Source organism: Parus major, chromosome 27, assembly GCF_001522545.3.
Source record: "Parus major isolate Abel chromosome 27, Parus_major1.1, whole genome shotgun sequence".
Classification (NCBI taxonomy): domain Eukaryota; kingdom Metazoa; phylum Chordata; class Aves; order Passeriformes; family Paridae; genus Parus; species Parus major.
Window position 1 is genome coordinate 478,503 of NC_031796.1, and position 17,550 is coordinate 496,052.

The following is a 17,550-nucleotide window of genomic DNA, read 5'->3' on the forward strand; positions in this document are numbered from 1 at the left end:
TGGACACATTTGTTAGCAAGGAGAAACGGAATATTTCAGGGATCATACTTGCCTGAGGGGAATGGGCACGTTCACACCTTGGGAAGGACCATGTCCAATTTAGCAGCACATTGAGCAATGAGGACTGGGTCTGCTCAGAGATCCAGCTGGCATCACCGTGTGCCAGAGGCCCCACCCTGCAGACAAGGAGCCTCCCCAGTAGTGCAAAGCCTGGAGTTACTGGGAGGTTTTGTTTTGTGGTTTGGACAAGGGGCAGTTAGTTCTGTCCATGTCAGGCATGGCCAGCACTGGTTAGGGTTCACTTCGGGGTTAACGGGGTTAAATGACAGCACGTCCCCAATGGCTATGTGACAGCAGGGTGGCTGCAGATAGCATTGGTGATTAGTGTAACAACATGCCACTAAAATCAGGATTATTACAGTGCATTCAAAGTGTGAAGGTACTCACACTGCCTCCGCCCGGGATGTGTTTGATATTATCCTTTGAGCCACACCTGGATTGAACGCTGCTAAAGTCCAGCTTCTTATTAATTATCTGCACCTTTGGTAGCCAGAAAAGAGTCATTGCACGTCACCAATAGCTATCTGATGGCAGGGTCTCTGCAGATAGCATTGGCAGTTTAGTGTACACAACATGCCACTTATAATAAGAACTATTATAGAGCATTGAAAGTGTGAAGGTACTCACACTGCCTCCGCCCGGGATGTGTTTGATATTATCCTTTGAGCCACACTTGGATTGAACGCTGCTAAAGTCCAGCTTCTTATTAATTATCTGCACCTTTAGTAGCCAGAAAAGAGCGTGAGAAACAACATGACCATCTGCAGCTTGACCATGTGTTATATCCCTAAAACCAGGAACCTGCCTTCCAGTGCCAGGAGAACAAAGGAAAACCTCTGTCCTGCTGCAGAGATTTCTGTGTTCCTGGGCTGGAAGGGGAAGATGGAGGTGGGCAGGTTGTAGCTCGAGACTGGGTAGTGGTGCAGCCCTGGGTGCCAGGCCACAGGCAGCAGCCAAAAAAAGCCAGCTCAGCCTGGATCCTTCCACGGAACAAAACGGGGACCTTGCTGGGCAAGGCAGGGCTGAGGCACCCCCAGAGCTCAGGGACTTGGCTTCTGCAGGGCCAGTGTGAACAGGAGAGGTGGAGCTGGGAGAAAATTCCTGCCCAGCTCCAGCCCCTGTGCCAGGCACCTCAGCCCCCTGCTGGGCCAGGCAACCTGGCCCTGGGCAAGCAGGTGCCAGCAGCACTGCAGAGGCTGAAAAACACGGAGCTCACACTCCCTCCAGAGCGAGCAGAGACAGCCAGCCCTGCTGGGATGGAGCCCCATCCCTGATCATTCTTGTCCAGTGGGAGTGAGGCTGGCAAGGGCTGGGGCCACAGCACTGCTCACCATCCACACCCTCCAGCCCCAAAGCCTTCCCTCCAGCTGATTTCTGAGCTCCTGAAGCTGTTTCCACTCAGGGCCCGTTTTCCCCGCTGGTTGTGTAGGGAGCTGTGCTGGAGCGGGCTCGGGCAGCTCTTCCAGACAGCCCGAGGGTGAAGACAATCCCTGCTCCTTCCCCACACACCCTGGGGTGCCTTTCCAACCCCCAGCAGGTGAAAATGCAGGTGACAAAGGCAGGTCCGAGCCTGTGTGAGGCACAGCCTCGTGAGAGGGAGCCCCCAGCAGCGTCACATCCCCGGGCACCCGCAGCATCCCCGGGCACCCGCAGCATCCCCGGGCACCCGCAGCATCCCCGGGCACCCGCAGCATCCCCGGGCACCTGCAGCATCCCCGGGCACCTCGCCTCCAGCCCAGCATTCCAGCCCCAGGACAGCTCCCCGGCTCTCCAGCAGGAGAAGCACCACGGCTGGCTGTGCCTCCAGCAGCATTTTCCAAGTTCACATCCACTAATCCCACAGACCAGGCTCTGCCAGAGCAGCACTCGGTGATCCAGCCGCGGCTGAAGTGCTCAGACCATGCAGGAGCCCTGGCAGACGGGGCCTGGCTGCTCCTGGGGCTGTGCCCCGTGTTCCTTCCCTTGCCCAGGCTGGGCTCTGCACAAAGAACAGGCTCCAAACCATTTCTGACCAGCCTAAAATCAAATGTCTGGGATCAGCCCCTTCTGCTCCAGCTGCTCCCTTTCTGCTGAGAGCAGCCTCGTGTCCTACAGAACCCCAACCGAGCATCATCCAGCCACTCTCCCTTGCAAAGAGCAAGGAATTGTCCCAAATTCAGCTGTTCTTACTCTTCCAGCCACAATAACAAACAGAGAAGCAGAGAGGAAAAAAACCACCTTGTAAAAGCTGGATTAAAAAAGAACAAGAAAATAATTTAACTATTTTCCAGGAAACAAGGGTTCCTTCTGAAATCCCTGGAGAACTGGGTTTGTGGGGGTGGGAGGAAAAACCTGTCTTGTGCTAAGTGGGCAGGAAGGCTGAGCCCCCCAAAAAGGACACCGTGCTCATGTGCTGCTGTCTCATGACCAAGAGCCCTGCCCAGGCTCCAGAGCCCCCCTGGATCGTGGCACAAAGCCAGTAACTCGCCAGCCACGCTGGAAAATGCATGGAAAAGCCCTGGAAAAGCCATGGAAAAGCCCTGGAAAAGCAGGCTGCCATTTCACAGGATGCAGAGGAGCCAGCTGAAAGCCTCCCCCCATGCCAAAGGGGAACATTCAGAGCCACCGAGGTACCTGCTCACACAAAATGTCATGCACAGCACTCAGGGAAGGTTTGTTCTGGCTCTGCAAGGTCTGGAGCCAGGCAGTGTCACCCCCAGGACAGGCAGTGTCACCCCCAGGACAGGCAGTGTCACCCCCAGGACAGGCAGTGTCACCCCCAGGACAGGCAGTGTCACCTCCAGGACAGGCAGTGTCACCCCCAGGACAGGCAGTGTCACCCCCAGGACAGGCAGTGTCACCCCCAGGACAGGCAGTGTCCCCTGCCAGGTTTGCAGAACATAACCCAAGACTCTCATTCCCAAGCACTTGGAGCCCAGAGGTCACTTTGCTGCTCATGAAACAACTTTTCTGGGAGTGCAAAGTGTTTGAAAGGACAGAGGCGTCACCAGTTCTGGCCGTGCCACCCTGCACTGTGTGGCCAGACAGCACCTGATGGCACAACACAACCCAAAACAGAGCTGGATCCAAAATCCCAACGTCTGGCAAAATGTGGGGTCTGAGCCCGAGTCCCTGAGGAGGAGGAGACAGCCTGAGGAGTCCCTGAGGAGGAGGAGGAGACACTTTCCTGTCCTCTGCTGCAGCTCCAGGCACAGTGTGGGGTTCAGGAACAGCCCCGAGCCTGCCGCTCCCCAGGGCTGCAGCTCCCAGCCTGCTGGCCCTGCCTGCACACCCCAGGGAATGCCATTCCCCCACGAGAGCCACACCTCGAGCTCTGCACGGGACAGCTGAGCTGCACTAAGGCACACGAGGAACTCCAGGCCAAGCATCCACCCAAAACCTTCCCGAGAAGCCAGAGCCAGGCTGGAGCCCTGCCCGCTGCCACAGCCAGTGCCACTGCTGCTCCAGCGAGCTTCTCCCACCCAGGCGGAGCCTCCAGCAGCCAGGACAGGCCCTGGAAGCCGAGTTTACCTTGCCACCTCCGGGCTGGTGCTTCAGGTTATCCGTGGAGCCGATTTTGGACTTGACGTTTTTCAGGTCGGGCATGGGCGCGGCCGACGGCTGCACGCGGGTCTTGGCAGAGGCGGGGGATTTCGGAGGGGTGCGAACCACTGCCACCTTCTTGGGCTCCCTGGCTGGTGGGGTGGGCAGAGAGGGGGTGCGGGAACGGCTGCCTGGAGTCCCGGGGGAGCCGGGACTGCTGTAACCGCTTCTGTCTCCAGACTTGGGCTGCTCACCTGCGTTTGCAGACAGGACAGCCCAGCTCAGCCCCGGCTCCCTGCCGCCCGTGGGGGCTGCTCTGCCTCGTCCCAGAGCCCTCCCCACAGCCCAGCGCACGGGGAGCCCGCGGGCTGCACTTTCTTCTACTCCATTTTGAAGGAAAAACTGTGATTCAAAGGCAATTTCCTCCTATCCCAGAGGAAGGTGGTCTCCACTGCCTGGATCATCAGTAAGACTCCCCACCCGAGCGTGGCACGACGGATTACAGACAAAAGACACTCAGAACCGCTTTTCTATGAGAAATTTGGAAGCGCTTTCACAAAACTCTTTTCTGTAATTAACTAAGGCTGATCGCTGAGCAGCTTAGCACTGTCCCCAGATTGAAAAGGAAATGAAAGAAGAAAAGAAGACCCTTAAACATCACCTTTCTCAGTCTTTGCTGCTGCAGGAGGTGGTTTTTTCTGCTCCTTTCTGCCTGTTTAGTGAATGAGAAAGATGCTTAAACATAATAAAGCTAGAAAATTAATTGATTTAAGGTTTTATGCAGCTCTGGTTAAGTATGAAATATATGTATATATCCAGTGAAATGCACCATTTTAATGGAAATTCACAATGCCTGATGCTTTCTGGGGTTTTCTTCTCTGAGCATAATGGGCTAATCTCCATTCCTGTAATCGAAGAATTGATCCTCTTGCCCCTGGTCTTTGTGAAATATCATCAGAGAGAAAACGAGTAGATGGATTAAAAAAATGGAGCTGCCTAAATCTTCCAGATTTGAGGAAATCCCACAGGATCAAGCAACTGGCCTCTCCTACACCCTGCAGGCTGTACGAACTCGGGGCACTGAGCAGCACCTGGAACATCCCTGGCTCTGCACCGAGTCCCAGGACAGGGCTGGGGTCGCTCATGAACCCCTGGAGCTGCCCAGCAGCACCCCCCAGTCAGCAGCACAGGCTCCCACCGTCACCTACCGGAGCTGGGAGGGGTCTTGGGGGCCGTGGGGGTCTTGGCCGGGATGCGGGTGGCGTTGGTGGAGTTCCTCTGCGCCTGCCCCGCGCGCGCCGAGCCCGTCTTGGAGCCACCCCTCGCCTCCGGGCCCTGGGGACACAGCAGGGACAGGGACGGGCTGTCACCCTGGATCACAGCACTGACAGCTCCCCACACCTGGCTGTGCCTGTTCACACCCTGTGTCCCGTCCCCACAGCCCCTCCTGGGCTGCTGCAGCAGCTGTCACCTCTCCCAGCTCAGCCCTTGGCTTCAGCTGCACCTTCACAGCACCCTCACACCTGCTTTAGCCACACCTCTGGTCTCGAAATTTCACCCTTTGGTTCCTCCTGCTCTGCTAAAATTTTGTTCAGAAGATCAATTAATCCCAGCAGCAGTGACTGGCACAGTGCCCAGCGCAGCTGGGGCTGGCCCTGGATCCCCAGCAGAGCCCCAGGCCAGGCTGGACAGGGCTGGGAGCACCTGGGACAGGGGGAGCTGTCCCTGCCGTGGCACTGGAGGAGATTTAAGGTCGTTTCCAACACCAACCATTCCAGGATTCCACGGTTCTGTGACCTGCACTCCCTGTGCTCTCCCTTTGTGTCTTTATGTCACAAAGGGAAGAAGCTCTGAGGTTCTGTTCACCCTGCAGGATTAGCCATGGATGCATTTCCTGCAGCTCCTGCACAGCTCAGACCCATCTGGGAGAAACACAGAGCTGCAGAACAAGGAGAGGACCTCAGGGGGACTGGGTCACAGCTGCAGCAGGAGCCCTTTGTGCTGTGTGCTGCTTCCCCAAACACCAAACCCGGAGCCAAGCCTGGCTTCACCAGGGAAGCTGGAGGGGAGCACATCCCACCCTCTCCACCAGCAGCAGCAGCCAGGAACGGCAGGAACGGCAGGAACAGCTCCAGGTGCTGCCCTCGGCTCTCCCACAGCCCATTCCCTTACCTTGGCTTTTGTCTCCTGCACTCCTGAGCTGGCAGAACGTTTGCAGGCAGAGGCAGGGCTGCAGGGAGGTTTCGGAGGGGCTGCGTGCCGGAGGGGGGGCAGGGAGCCAGGGGGCTTGGCAGGGCAAGGTGAGGATGTCTTGGACATGGAAACAAAACAAAATGGGAACAAAAACAAAAGAAAATCAGCAGGGGAGGGAAATAAAATGGGATCGGTGACATGAAATAGGATTAGAAGGTGCAATACAGGGCTGGGTGTGGGGTAGGGACTGCCAGGGCTGTATACAGAGAAATAACCAATTTCAGTGTTAGAAAATAATTCTATTCCTCATCTTAAACTCTTCAGCCACTGAATTCCCCCTCAGCTTGTCTATTATCCCACTCAGGCACTAACCAGGATAATGGCCAGCCAAACCATCCTCCAAAAAACCAGTGTGACAGATATTGTTTAACTTCTGGAATTCACCCATTATTAAACTCTGTATTAAACTCTGTCAGAACACAACACAGCATCTTTTTTGGTGATTGTGCAAGCCAGGATTTGATGATTCTTGTGGATCCCTTCCAACTCAGGATATTCTAAGAGCAGCAAGGCCTTGATTATTTAATTCCATGTTTTAATTACATGTTTTGCTCTTTTCCCAGTTATGCTTGTCCCCAGTGCAGTTTGGAGTCTGCCCCAAGGTCAGATGCTGCTTTTCAGTCCTGGGCTGAGAAAACGATTTCTCCAGCCTCCCACCCAACCCCATGAGCCACATGCTTGATTTAGATTTGGACCATTTCCTCACCCTCAAAGAACCCACAGATTGCACCATCCAAACCCAGGGGAGGGAAGGAAAAATAAAAACACTCTCGAGAACAAATGGAAAAATGGAACATAATGGGAAGGTTTCCTAAAGGCACATCAGCAGAGCAGGAGGGCAGGAGAGGAGCCAGGAACACGGACAGGTGTCACCCCTGGTTTTGTGTTTTACCTTACCTTGGGTTTCTTTTCATCAGCTTCGGTCCCTTCCTTGTCAACACGACCTGCCAGGTGGAAATGCACAATTACACCTCCTGGGACTGTCACAAACTCCAGAGATGGCAACACTCTGCTCCCTGCCCCTGCTCTCCCTCAAACTCCACACTGTTCTGAGAAATATGGCAAAGTCACCATTTCTTGCAGAAATCCTTCAGCACTCCACAAACACATTCCTTCTGTGTTAGCAGATGATCCTGTGTTAGTCAGCACTGGAGACCAGGCACACCAAGGAGCTTTGTGTGTGAGCATTTCGCCCAGATTTCCACCCAGTTCCTGCAGGATCCGTCCAGCTCAGGACAGAAAGTTCCCCCCACCCTGCACAAGTCTCTGAAACACCCCTGGTTCTAGCAGTCACATAAATAAAGACTCAGACTGAAGGAAGGCCCAGTCCAGCAGCACTGGGATCTCATTTAAGGGATTGTTCAGTTGGTGCTGCACTTCCATCCCTGGCTGTTGCTGTTCCCATCCCTCCTGACAGGCTGTTCTCTGCCCCCAGCACAGTGCCTGCTCCACCTGGGCCAGTCTAATCAGGAGATCAGAAATGGGGAGGAGATAAAATGTGTTCTACAAGGCACTAAGAACAAAGCCCTTTTCCCCACCTTCAGCTAACTGGGAGGAGAAACTGCTGCTATTCCCCCCAGTGCTGGGACTTGTCCTGGGGGATCAGGCCTTTCCTGAGACGTGGACACTGCTGTTACCCCATCCCAAGCTGCTGGATGCACCACCCCTCCCCAGTTCAGTTCCTCTGCACACAAACAGCCACCGAGTATCTACTGAAGGGAATGAATGTGTTTGGATGAAATCATTCTCCTGCAGCAGCAGAAGCTGTCTGGCTCTGGGCAGGGTGTCCCAGCCCCTGGTCCCAGCTGCAGAGTGAGCCATGCCAGTGAGCACACGAGCCAAGCCTCCCGCTGCCCACCCCAGGGGGAACAAGGAGAAATGTCATGAGCTTTAGCCCCAGTGGAAAAAGCTCCATCGACAATTTCTTCGTGAGCCCCGTGCAGCACAGAGCCACGAGCCCAGCAGCATTCCCAGGCTGAGGGGAGCAGCCAGGGAGCCTTTGGAATGTGGATGTGGGGGAAAAGGCAGAGCTTCCCCCGGGACGTGTCCTGGAGAGCCAGAGCTGAGGTACAACACAGCATGTGTCCTGCTGGCCTGGCCCCTGCTCACAGCACCCACTGAGCTGGGCCCTTGGGACATTCCTGAACCCAGGACAGGTGCAAAACAGAAAGGGAAGGTCTAAGGGATGCTCGTGGATTTAGTGGTGAGCTCAAGCCCTTACCCAGGGCTGCCCTCCCAGCCCAGCCCCAGCAATCTTTAGATGCCTCTGGACAGCTCCTGCTCAGCTCCTGCTGAGCCCCCGAAGGCAGCCCTGTGCTGGCACAGCCAGGGACAGCCATCCAGAGCTGGGATGGCAGCAGGATGCTTTGGAAGAGCAATGGACATGCCTGGCAGTGGGAAAAGGTCCCGCTGGCTGCAGACCGTGCCTCCAGCAGCAGTCAGCAGCAGACATTTAAGGGGAAAGTACAAGAAACAGGATCAGTGTGGGGGCTTTTCCATAGCTAGACCTGCCACCCTTGCCTCTTTCCTCCTCCCTCCTCTTTAGGAAAGCCAATTCCAAGAGTTATTGGATCAGACATGCAAACCAGATGGCACGTGTCCTGCTGGAACAAGCTGCACACGCCAGGCCAGAGCCACGTCCATCCATCCATCCGCTCCTCCTCTTCTCTGGGAAGGTGCCAGGTGGGAGTTAAGGCGCCCACCCAACAGATCCAAGGAAATCAAAGCAAAAACAGGTGAAAAAAAGCATGATTAGGGACACGCCAGCACCATGCAAGGGACGCAGAACCGCAGCGCAAGGGTGTGGCAATCCAATCCAGGGTTAAATAAAGAGGGAGGGGCAGGGAGGGAGCAGCAGCGCTGCAGATCAGTCACAGCACACGTCCAGGCCATTTCCAAGCAGCAGGAGTCGAGGTGGCAGCAAGCTGCAGCGCTGGATCACACACCTTTGAGCAGAGGGACACGGCTGCCCTTGTCTGCAGCCAGGCCACCGGGCTTCCTCCTGGGCGTCCTGCGGCCCCCTGCATCTGCCAAAGGAGCTGCTTTGTCCTTCACATCATCTGCTGCCTCAGCTGGCAGTTCAGCTGCTTCCAGCACGGGCCCAGAATCTTCTCTGTCCTTGGGCTCAGCCTGGTTTTGGGAGACGCTTTCAGAAGGCTCCGACACGGTGACGTCTGCGCCTCCTTCTCCCCCCAGCAGCTGTGGCTTCTCCTCCTGGTCCTCTCCTGCTTTATGTGACCCAGCTTCAGCCAGAACTGCCCCTCCTGGGACGTCTCTGAGGACACCTTTGGACTTGTCTTCTCCATCACATTCTTCACGAGCCTCCTTGGCAACTGCTGGCCATGAGCCCTCCTCAGGTCCCAGGGAAACACGCTGACCCGCAGGGGAAGGCAAACCCTGCTCCCAAGTTTCATCAATATCCCGGTCCTCATCTCTCTCCTGTCCTCCAGAACCTTCCTTTGACGTGGCTGTGGCACACGGAGGCTCCTCTTTACGGTCACCTGTGTCACCTGCTGCTGCCACACCCTGTGTGTGCACACCTCGGCCCAGCTCTGGCTCCACAGCGCTGCCTCCCTCACCCCACAGCTCGCTGCTGCCTTCAGACACTGCAGAGCCTTGGTACATGTCCAGGGGGATGGGGATGGTGACCTCGATTCTGGTGGGAGCTGCTGCCGGAGCCCTCGTTCCATGGGACAGAGGCTGAAGCCCCGGTCCCTGCTCTGGGGGCTGCCTGGAACCTTCTCCTGCCTCTCCCACCTGCTCCTGAGGGCCAGGCTGGAGCTTTGGAGAGCTCAGCTCGCCTGAAGACACGGGGTGTGAAGCATGGGCAAGAAATTAGCACAGGCATGTCAAACATCACGTCATGGCAGAGACTCAGGGTTTCTACTGGCAATGGAGAGACAAAACAAGTCCCATCCCACCCCACTGAACAGCCAGCTCACTCCTGCAGTGGCTTTTGGCTTTAGAGAAACTGTGATCCCCACAGGAATCAGGAACAGTCACAACACAGATTCCTGCCTGGACCTGCCTTCACCCTGCACTCCACGAGCTGCTGCAGCTGCTGGTCAGTGCCCACCTCTTCTTGCCTCAAGGGCTCCCTCCTGTCCTCACAGGACCCTGCTGGCCCTCCCTGCCCCAGATGTTGAGGCACATCTGTCTCCAGAGCTCAAACCACCTCTGCTCTGCTCCCCTGCCACAGCAGGGAAAGGACTCTGGGGAAGAACGTGGCTGGAGCCACAGGAATTGGGACCTTGCACCCACTGAGGCTCCTCAGAGCTGCTCTGCCATCACTTGGGCTGAGTGACATCCCCAGAACCTGAGGCCACAGAGACAGATGTGTCTGTGTCCCTTTTCCTTGTCTGTGTGTGTGTAACAGAGGGGATTCTGTCGTGTCACTGCTCTCTGCAGCACACAGACCTTTACAATTCCAACAACTGCTGCATCAAGCCAGACCTGCTAAATGAGCTGGAGGTTTTCTGATGGAAATCCCTTCAGCTGAAGATGCCCTGAGCAACAGAGAATTCACCTGGACACGGGAACATGGCTTTAGAGGCAGCCAGCCCAGTGAGAATGTGAGAATGAGAATGCCTCTGTGAACTGGTTCAGCTTCAAGGGCTCTTTGGGCTCTTTGAGCACTGCTCAGGTGAAGAGCCAAACCAGAGCCCTGAGATCACAACTGTGGCTTGGCCAGATTAACAAACAAGAAAAGATGAAGTCAAGACCGGCTGGGTCTTTCATCAGTGTCCTCCCCACTTTCAAAGAATTTCACAGTTAAGTGAAACAACCACACAAAGACCTCGTGTGACAGCTGAAAGATCCCAGGACAAGGCAGAAAGGGCTTAGTAAAACTCTGATGAGAATCAGCACTAAAACCAGGGCAGAGAGAAGAAAGAACTTCAACCCCCTCCACTAACAATCCTGATTTCTTTTAGCAATAAAATAGTGCCACTATTTCATATATAGAAGAGCTGACAGTCCAAAAACCACTGGCCAGACAAGCAAAGGTTTTACTCTAATTGCAGGGAGCAGAGTGCACAGAATTGTGCTCATCTGTGTGTGGAAAGCAACAACAACCTGAATTGTGCCCTGAGCTGAGAAGGCAAAACCTATTTACTTCTGTAAAAGACATGGATGTCTAAATGCACTAATGGAGCCACGATGAGGAAAGACAATGCTGAGCTGAAGAGATCTGTTCTGTTTCCTGCACAGGAAACTGCTGCACAAAATGGCTTTTCACTGTGATTTTAAACACTAAATGGGTGCTGTGGTGGTCAGTGCAGGCAGGACATCACGGGGAGCCTCAACTCCTAAATCTGCCCCATGGAATTAAACCAGCACTGGGGGCCTTGGGAAAACCAATTTTCCATCAAGTCTGCACTGAGCAGAGTCAAGAGAAGCTTTCCAGGTATCCAAATGGTCCCTGGATAATTTTCAGCCCATCTAAGCAGACACATAATTAATGCTGTGAGAACATTCTCTGCCCACTGTGTCTGGCTTTGCCACTCACGTTCCCCAAGACTGGGATGAGGAGAAAAACCCCTCAGTGTTGAAGTCAGGGTATGAATCAGTGGGTTTGAGTCCTGTTTTACATTAGAAAGACACAGTAATTAAACAATTTTGCCAGTTTTATGTGTGGCATGGGCCTGCACTGCCTCTGTTCACTCTGGGCAGCTCCTCTGGCTCATCCCAGCTCTGCCCATCAGCTTTTCCAGCCTGGAGAACGCCCTGGATTTGCAGCTGGACAAACAAGCACCGTGACTTTGGCCATCTGAGGGTGAAATCTGGTGCATGAGAAGCTGCAGCTCCCTGAAATGAGTAAGTTGGAACATTCCAGGTGTGTACAGCCCTCCTGTGCCAGGAATGGGGAGAACTGCTGGCCAGAGCAGAGCATTTCCCACAGAACAAAATTCCCAAGCCAGTTGCACAGTGGGCAGCAACAACTGGTCCCAGGGAGAGGATTCACCCACCTTGAGTGGCATCTCCTGCGGCGTGGTCCTCCAGGTTGGGAGTGGCTCCCACGCCCGCCTCTTCAGCTGCTCCCAGGACAGAGGAAGAAGGGGAAAAACATGATCAAAATAAGAGTGAAGTTCAAGCATGTGCCTGGAGAATGATTTTACCTCCCTGCTGAGGCTGCCCAGCAGAATGGGCAGGATCTCTGCTGTGCCACGAGCAGGGCAGAGTCAGAAAGGAAATCTCCCCACAGCGGTGATGGATCTGGGTAGATCTGTTCAGCCTGGGCTGTACAGACCAGAGGAGTGTTTCACCAACTTCCACATCCTAAATGGCAGCTTAGTGCAAGCTCTTCCAGGCAGAAAACAGGCTGTTAAGGAGCAAGGAAACTTGTGGATTTATATCCCTCTTTTACCCCCACCTGGCCTTTACATGGCCAGCAGCACTCCCACAAATGTCTCTTACCTGAGTTCACCTTCTTGGTGCCTGTGACCAACCTGTGAACCCTGCCAAGGCTGTGTGAGACCCGTAATTCCACACCTGACACAAATCTAGAGCAATCCTGAACCTCAGAGAAGCATGGTGTTCCTCACAGTGCTGATGGCTTGTCTCCATCAGCATTTTTGCACTTTATTCTGTGACCACTTTCAAACTAGCTTAAACAATTATACTTGTATGCCACAGTTCTCCAGTCAAACTAGGACTTCTTCTGTTTTCCCCATTTTTTTCCAAGCACTCAGGACACACTGGCTCCCTGGGACAGTCAGATCTTGCACCGGAGCCTCTGTGTTTCAGCCCAGGGCTCCACCAGCAGCTCTGGGAGTGGATGCAGCACAGAAATTTCACTGCTGTGAGCTTGTTTCAGTGTTTGGCACTGGCAGAATCCCTCTCCTACGCGCTGCTTTGCTCAGGTCCTGCCTGATGCTTCCAGGGAAAGCCACTGGCTATGGCACAGGGGACTCGTCCCCGTGTTTCACACACAGACCTGCCCTCCCCGATCCTGCCACAGTCACCCCCTGCTCTGCCTCTGAAAGGCCCCAGCCTTCCAGTCACTTCACTTCCCCTGCAATATCCTAAAAAGCACTGCTGCAGTGGCCTGGTCCTCACCTGCCACTCCAAGGACAGCCCAGGGCAGGGCAGAGCCCCAGGGCTGGGCACAGCCCCGGTGCTGCAGGACAGGCAGGAGGGGCTGCTGGCACAGGAACCACCCAGATCTGCAGGTGGGAGCCTGGAGGTGGCAGCCAAAGCCACCACAGACACCAGACAGAAGGATTGCCAGATGTGGAGCAGAGAGAGAGAAGAAAAGGCTGCGAGCTTCCCCCAGGATGGGGAAGGCAAGAGGACAACTCCAAGTGAGGAATTCTTTGGAGAAGAAGGAAGCAGCGTGGGGAGCAGTGTCCCTGGGAGAGGTTTTGTGCTGTTGTCTCACAGCACCGACCAGTCCAGCTCTCTGCTCTGTCTGCAGCAAGAGATGAAGCTGCACCTTGGTCTCCCTCACCTGTGGTTCCTTCTGGGATCTCCCCGTGCTGCTCCACACCACCCTGATCCTCGTGGTCTCCTTCCTCCACTAAAGGTGCTGTGGCATCTGAAAAACAACACAGCTTTCACACAGCTGCTGAGAGGCAAAGCCCTCTGGAGGCCAGGATGTGCCAGAAGAACTTTCTGCTCAGAGAAGCGCTCGGCTCCCTCTCTCGAGCCAGTGGAGCTGGTGGAGGGAACAACTCAGCATGACAGGCAAGGCCAGAACCACAGGGACAGCAGGAGCTGCCCCCTGCCACACAATGTGCCACAACAAACTCCCTACACTTCTGAAGGCTTTGCCTCCTTGTCCAAAAATCCACCACTAAAAGAAGCCCCCAGTGGCACGGGCACAGCAATCCTGCACGGAGACACGGCTGGTCTGGAGCAGGACAGAACAGCCCAGGGTGCCTGCATCCTGCTCTGGGCAGAGACACCCAGCTCCACCTGCCAGAGGGCTGTCTGCTCATCCTGACCGTCCCCATCCAGCTGGGGAGCAGGATAACATCTCCTCCTGCACCAGATGGGTTTTTATGTCCTGATTTCTCGAGGCACTTTCCTGACAAGCACTCACCCCAGGGACAGGGCTGGGACTGCTCAGCATCTCTGCCCACCCTGCCTTCCTTTCAGAACAATTCTGCAACTGAAGCCTCTACCTCAGGTCTCCAAAGGCAGATACTTGGGATTAAAGCAGCCAGAGGAATGCAGAAAGGGAAGGTAATTCCAATAGTGAACAAGTCTCCAGAGCACTCTGGAATTAGAGCTTTTCTACCCACAAGGCATTCAGGACTTGGGGAGCGCAGTGACACAAACCCAGCTCACACAACACAGGACTGCACTGCCAGGACCTGGCAGCCAGTGGGAAGCAGAGCACAAGCAGCTTCCTGAGGAGCACTGAACAATTCACCTTTCTTGCTTTCCAGCCCCTCTGCACCTTTAGAGCTCATTATCTCGTTCTGCAGCATAGCAAACACCACCAGTGGTGAGGATAGGAGGTTTCTCCTCCTGAGAACTCCCACCAGGAGGAGTCTGAACCCTCCTGGTTCTCTGAATCCATCACGGTTCCAAAGCAGAAAGTCAAAGAGCTCCCACCTTCCGTAGTTGGGGTGCTCTTAGCGTCAGATGTTTCAGAAACAGGCTCATCCGATCCATCATCGACTGGTATCTGAAGGGGATAGCCTGGAAAACATTCAAATACTTACAACAAGTCCTTGGCTATGAACTGGGGCCTGGGGGTTACCAACTCTGATTGCCCAGATCCACAGCAGCAAGAAGCTGCAGCTGGAGACTAAAAACCACCTGAACTAAAAGCAAGCAAAGCGTGAAAATGCCAACCAAAAGCACCAGTGTCACCACCAAAAGGAACAAACGGAAACCCATCAGCAAAAGAAAAGCCCAGTGGACTGGACAGGCAGAAACAGCAAAGCATGGCACAAGCAGGCAAGGAGATCTCAGCAACGTGAGGAGGAAAGATGTGCAGCTTCTGAGCCACTGTTGTCCTCTCCCTCCCAGAGCAGGCTGAGCACTCCCAGGACTGCAAACCAGCCCGTGTTTGTAACGGGGCCGGTGCAGGACAACCGTCTGTGCCAAGGAACGGTGGCAAAAGTCTTCTGGAAGAGCAGGGCAAGAGGCACAAGTCTCCTCTCAGCAAGGGTGCAGGGAAATCAAATAATGAGAGCAGGAAAAACGGATTTGGAAAAGAAGAAGTGAAATCCCTGGGAACCTGTGCTGTGTGAAACAAGCGGAGAGGAGCTCAGCGCGATGCGCCACAGAGCCCAGGATGAATGGATGCTGTGGATTCTCTCCAGGACAGAGGCCATCCATTTATCTGCTGTGAGAGGTGAACAAAGCACCTCAAGAAAAGGAAATTAAGATGATGTTTATATGGAGATAGCCGGGAGAGTGTCCCAGCAGGTTTGCTGGTGCTGTGCAGGTTTCCAAGCTCAATTGTGGAGCACGGTGGAATGAGAAAGGAAAAGCTTCTGGAGAAATGCAGGTCTGAAATATGGTGAGGAAGACTCCAGCATGGCCCCCACTCCCAGAGCTGTCTGCTCAGCTGTCCCCAGTCCCTGTGCAGGTGAGGAAAGCAGGCAGCAAGCAGCACCCTTGAGCTGTGACCCCAGATGAGAACAGTGCTGTGTTTTCATAGCAAACCGAGGAGCACAAACACACACCAAGCTGCAGCACTGGGATCACCCCTAGTCTGGACACCAGGGGTTATTCTGCTCTAAATGTGCTGGGCTATGAGGTCCATGAGCAGCATTTTCCTGTGAGTGCTGGAGCACCCTGTGTGCTCCCCGTGCTGCAGCCAGCTGACCCACAGTGCCTTCCGCACGCTCGGAATGCTCCCCGAGCACCTCCACGCTCTTCTCCCTCTCCCTGCTGGGCTCAGTGGGCCAGGCAGGTCCTTCACCACCTCCTGGACGTGCTCACCTGATGAGAAGTGTTTTTCCTGGCCAGGTGCGTGATCCTCCATCATGGTGGTGTCCTGAGGCTGCTCTGCCACCTCTCAGCAAAGGTACCTGAAAAGGAGAGTGAGAACTAACAGCCATTAGGCAAAACCTGACACAGCAGGAGCAAAGGGAAGGTCTGGTCCTTCCTGCACAAGCAAAAGCGTGTGCCAGTCACTGCATCCCTCACAACAAACACAGAGGGAACTCCAGCCAGCTGCATTCAAATTCCATGTGTGCTCAAGATGTCCCGAGCAAAACGCCCACCCCAGTGCAGCCAGGCCACTGTCCTGACACAGTTCTGCCCCAGGAGATCCCCGTGAGCAGCAGGCTGTGCTGGCTGACTGCTCCCAAACCTGCAGTTCCCAGTTTAACCAGTCTCCCAAGAGATGCCCTTGCTGCTGGGGTGTGATGCTGCCGTGGGAAGGGACCCTTCCATCCCTGAGGATACACCCAGCAGGGATACACAGCTACCACAGGACACTCATCATCTCAAAACCCCTCAAAAAGTCACATATGGGGGAAACCAGGGCTATCCACAGCTGGGTTTTGGACTCTTAGAGGGTCTCACTCAGCTGTGGCTGTGAGGGGTCAGCACAACCCCTGCTTTAACCCCAAACCCTTCCTGCCCCAGCACGGCACAGAGCAAAGCAAACAGGTCAGGGTGCTGGGGTGGAAGCAGAAAGGTGCCAAACCTCACAGTCATTCTTCTAAAAGAATTGTTTTTCTAAACAGCATCGATCTGCAGAAGGAAATGAAGTCTCCAGCAAGCATTGCCTGCCCCAGGGCACAGGGCCCTGCTCTCTGTGCTGGATGGACAGACAGACAGTGCTCTTAGCTGGCTCCCCAAGAGCTGATAGCATTACAGCCACTGGCAGCATCGATAACCAGCTCTCAGTGTGACCACTGTGACCCCCAGGGACAGATCCAGCAGCAGAGCTCAGGTTACAGCAGCAAGGAGGAAACTTGTGGTTTTGTGTGCTGGCAATAAATGAACTGGATGTATGGAACCACACCAGAGAAACTCCAGGGCCAGTAACCAGATCCCTCACCCAGCTTTTTTAAGCCTCAGCAAAATGACTCTGCAATTAAATTACTGCCTTAGACAGCTACTTGACAGGACTCAAATCTCATCATATTCGAGATTCAGATTCTCAAAGATGGACTGAAAATCCTGAAAGAAGTCCATAATGAAAATCCTCTTTGTTTTTCTTTTGGAGTGGGGGAAGGGGAAATCCCTCTTAGGGAAAAACATAACATCAAGGGAAAAAAAAACATTCTAAAATATTCCTAAAAGTGTAAAACCAGCCCCGCCTTGAAGCAATGGTTCAGTGATGCATAATTAGAGCAGAGAAAGCTGCACAGAGATAAACTTGAACAGCACCCTCTGCATGGCAGATAAAGCACAAACCCTCCAAAGAACCTTATCCATCCCCAGCAGAACTATTCTCCTTAACCAGAGACTATCTGAAAGGCAACAGCCCAGCCCATAACTAACAGCTCCCCCAAAACTCCTGTTTTCCAGACCTGAAGAGGGAGGAGAGGCCTTGGAGGAGCACCTGGAGCACCCGGGAGGCAAAGGCAAAGGTTTTGTTGCCAGGAGCAGGAGGAAGAGCCCAGCAGCAGCCCCAGCCTGTCCTGTGCAGTGAGCTGCAGCAATTCCTGCCCAGACACCCGGGATGGGCCTGGAGTGGCACAGCCAGGACACGGCCCAGGAGCACAGGGACAGCTGGTGACCCCATGGTGATCCCACACAGAGCCCAAAGTGCACCCTGCACCCACCAGGGACACCTGGTGA

The 17,550-nt window shown here is 54.5% G+C and overlaps 1 protein-coding gene across 26 annotated transcripts in view; it reads right to left on the reverse strand.

The window, feature by feature from the left end:
• MAPT (microtubule associated protein tau) overlaps positions 1-17,550 on the reverse strand; it is a 40,989-nt gene that overhangs the window by 7,413 nt on the left and 16,026 nt on the right. For 5 of the 26 annotated variants that reach the window (XR_002002477.2, XR_002002478.1, XM_015651275.2 and 2 more), the window contains exons 2-13: positions 15,736-15,824; positions 14,395-14,481; positions 13,283-13,369; positions 11,802-11,867; positions 8,781-9,635; positions 6,733-6,779; positions 5,755-5,892; positions 4,791-4,917; positions 4,244-4,294; positions 3,571-3,836; positions 688-780; positions 448-540 (exon numbers count right to left, since the gene is read on the reverse strand). Coding sequence is in view for 24 of the 26 variants with exons in the window: in XM_015651275.2 (XP_015506761.1) it covers positions 448-540; positions 688-780; positions 3,571-3,836; positions 4,244-4,294; positions 4,791-4,917; positions 5,755-5,892; positions 6,733-6,779; positions 8,781-9,635; positions 11,802-11,867; positions 13,283-13,369; positions 14,395-14,481; positions 15,736-15,781 (1,956 nt within the window). In the remaining 2 variants the exon portion in view is untranslated. Of the gene's footprint in view, positions 1-447; positions 600-687; positions 781-3,570; positions 3,837-4,243; positions 4,295-4,790; positions 4,918-5,754; positions 5,893-6,732; positions 6,780-8,780; positions 9,636-11,801; positions 11,868-13,282; positions 13,370-14,394; positions 14,482-15,735; positions 15,825-17,550 lie in introns of those variants that run through there. The other 21 variants (XM_019009061.2, XM_019009067.2, XM_015651276.2 and 18 more) reach the window with 21 other exon arrangements.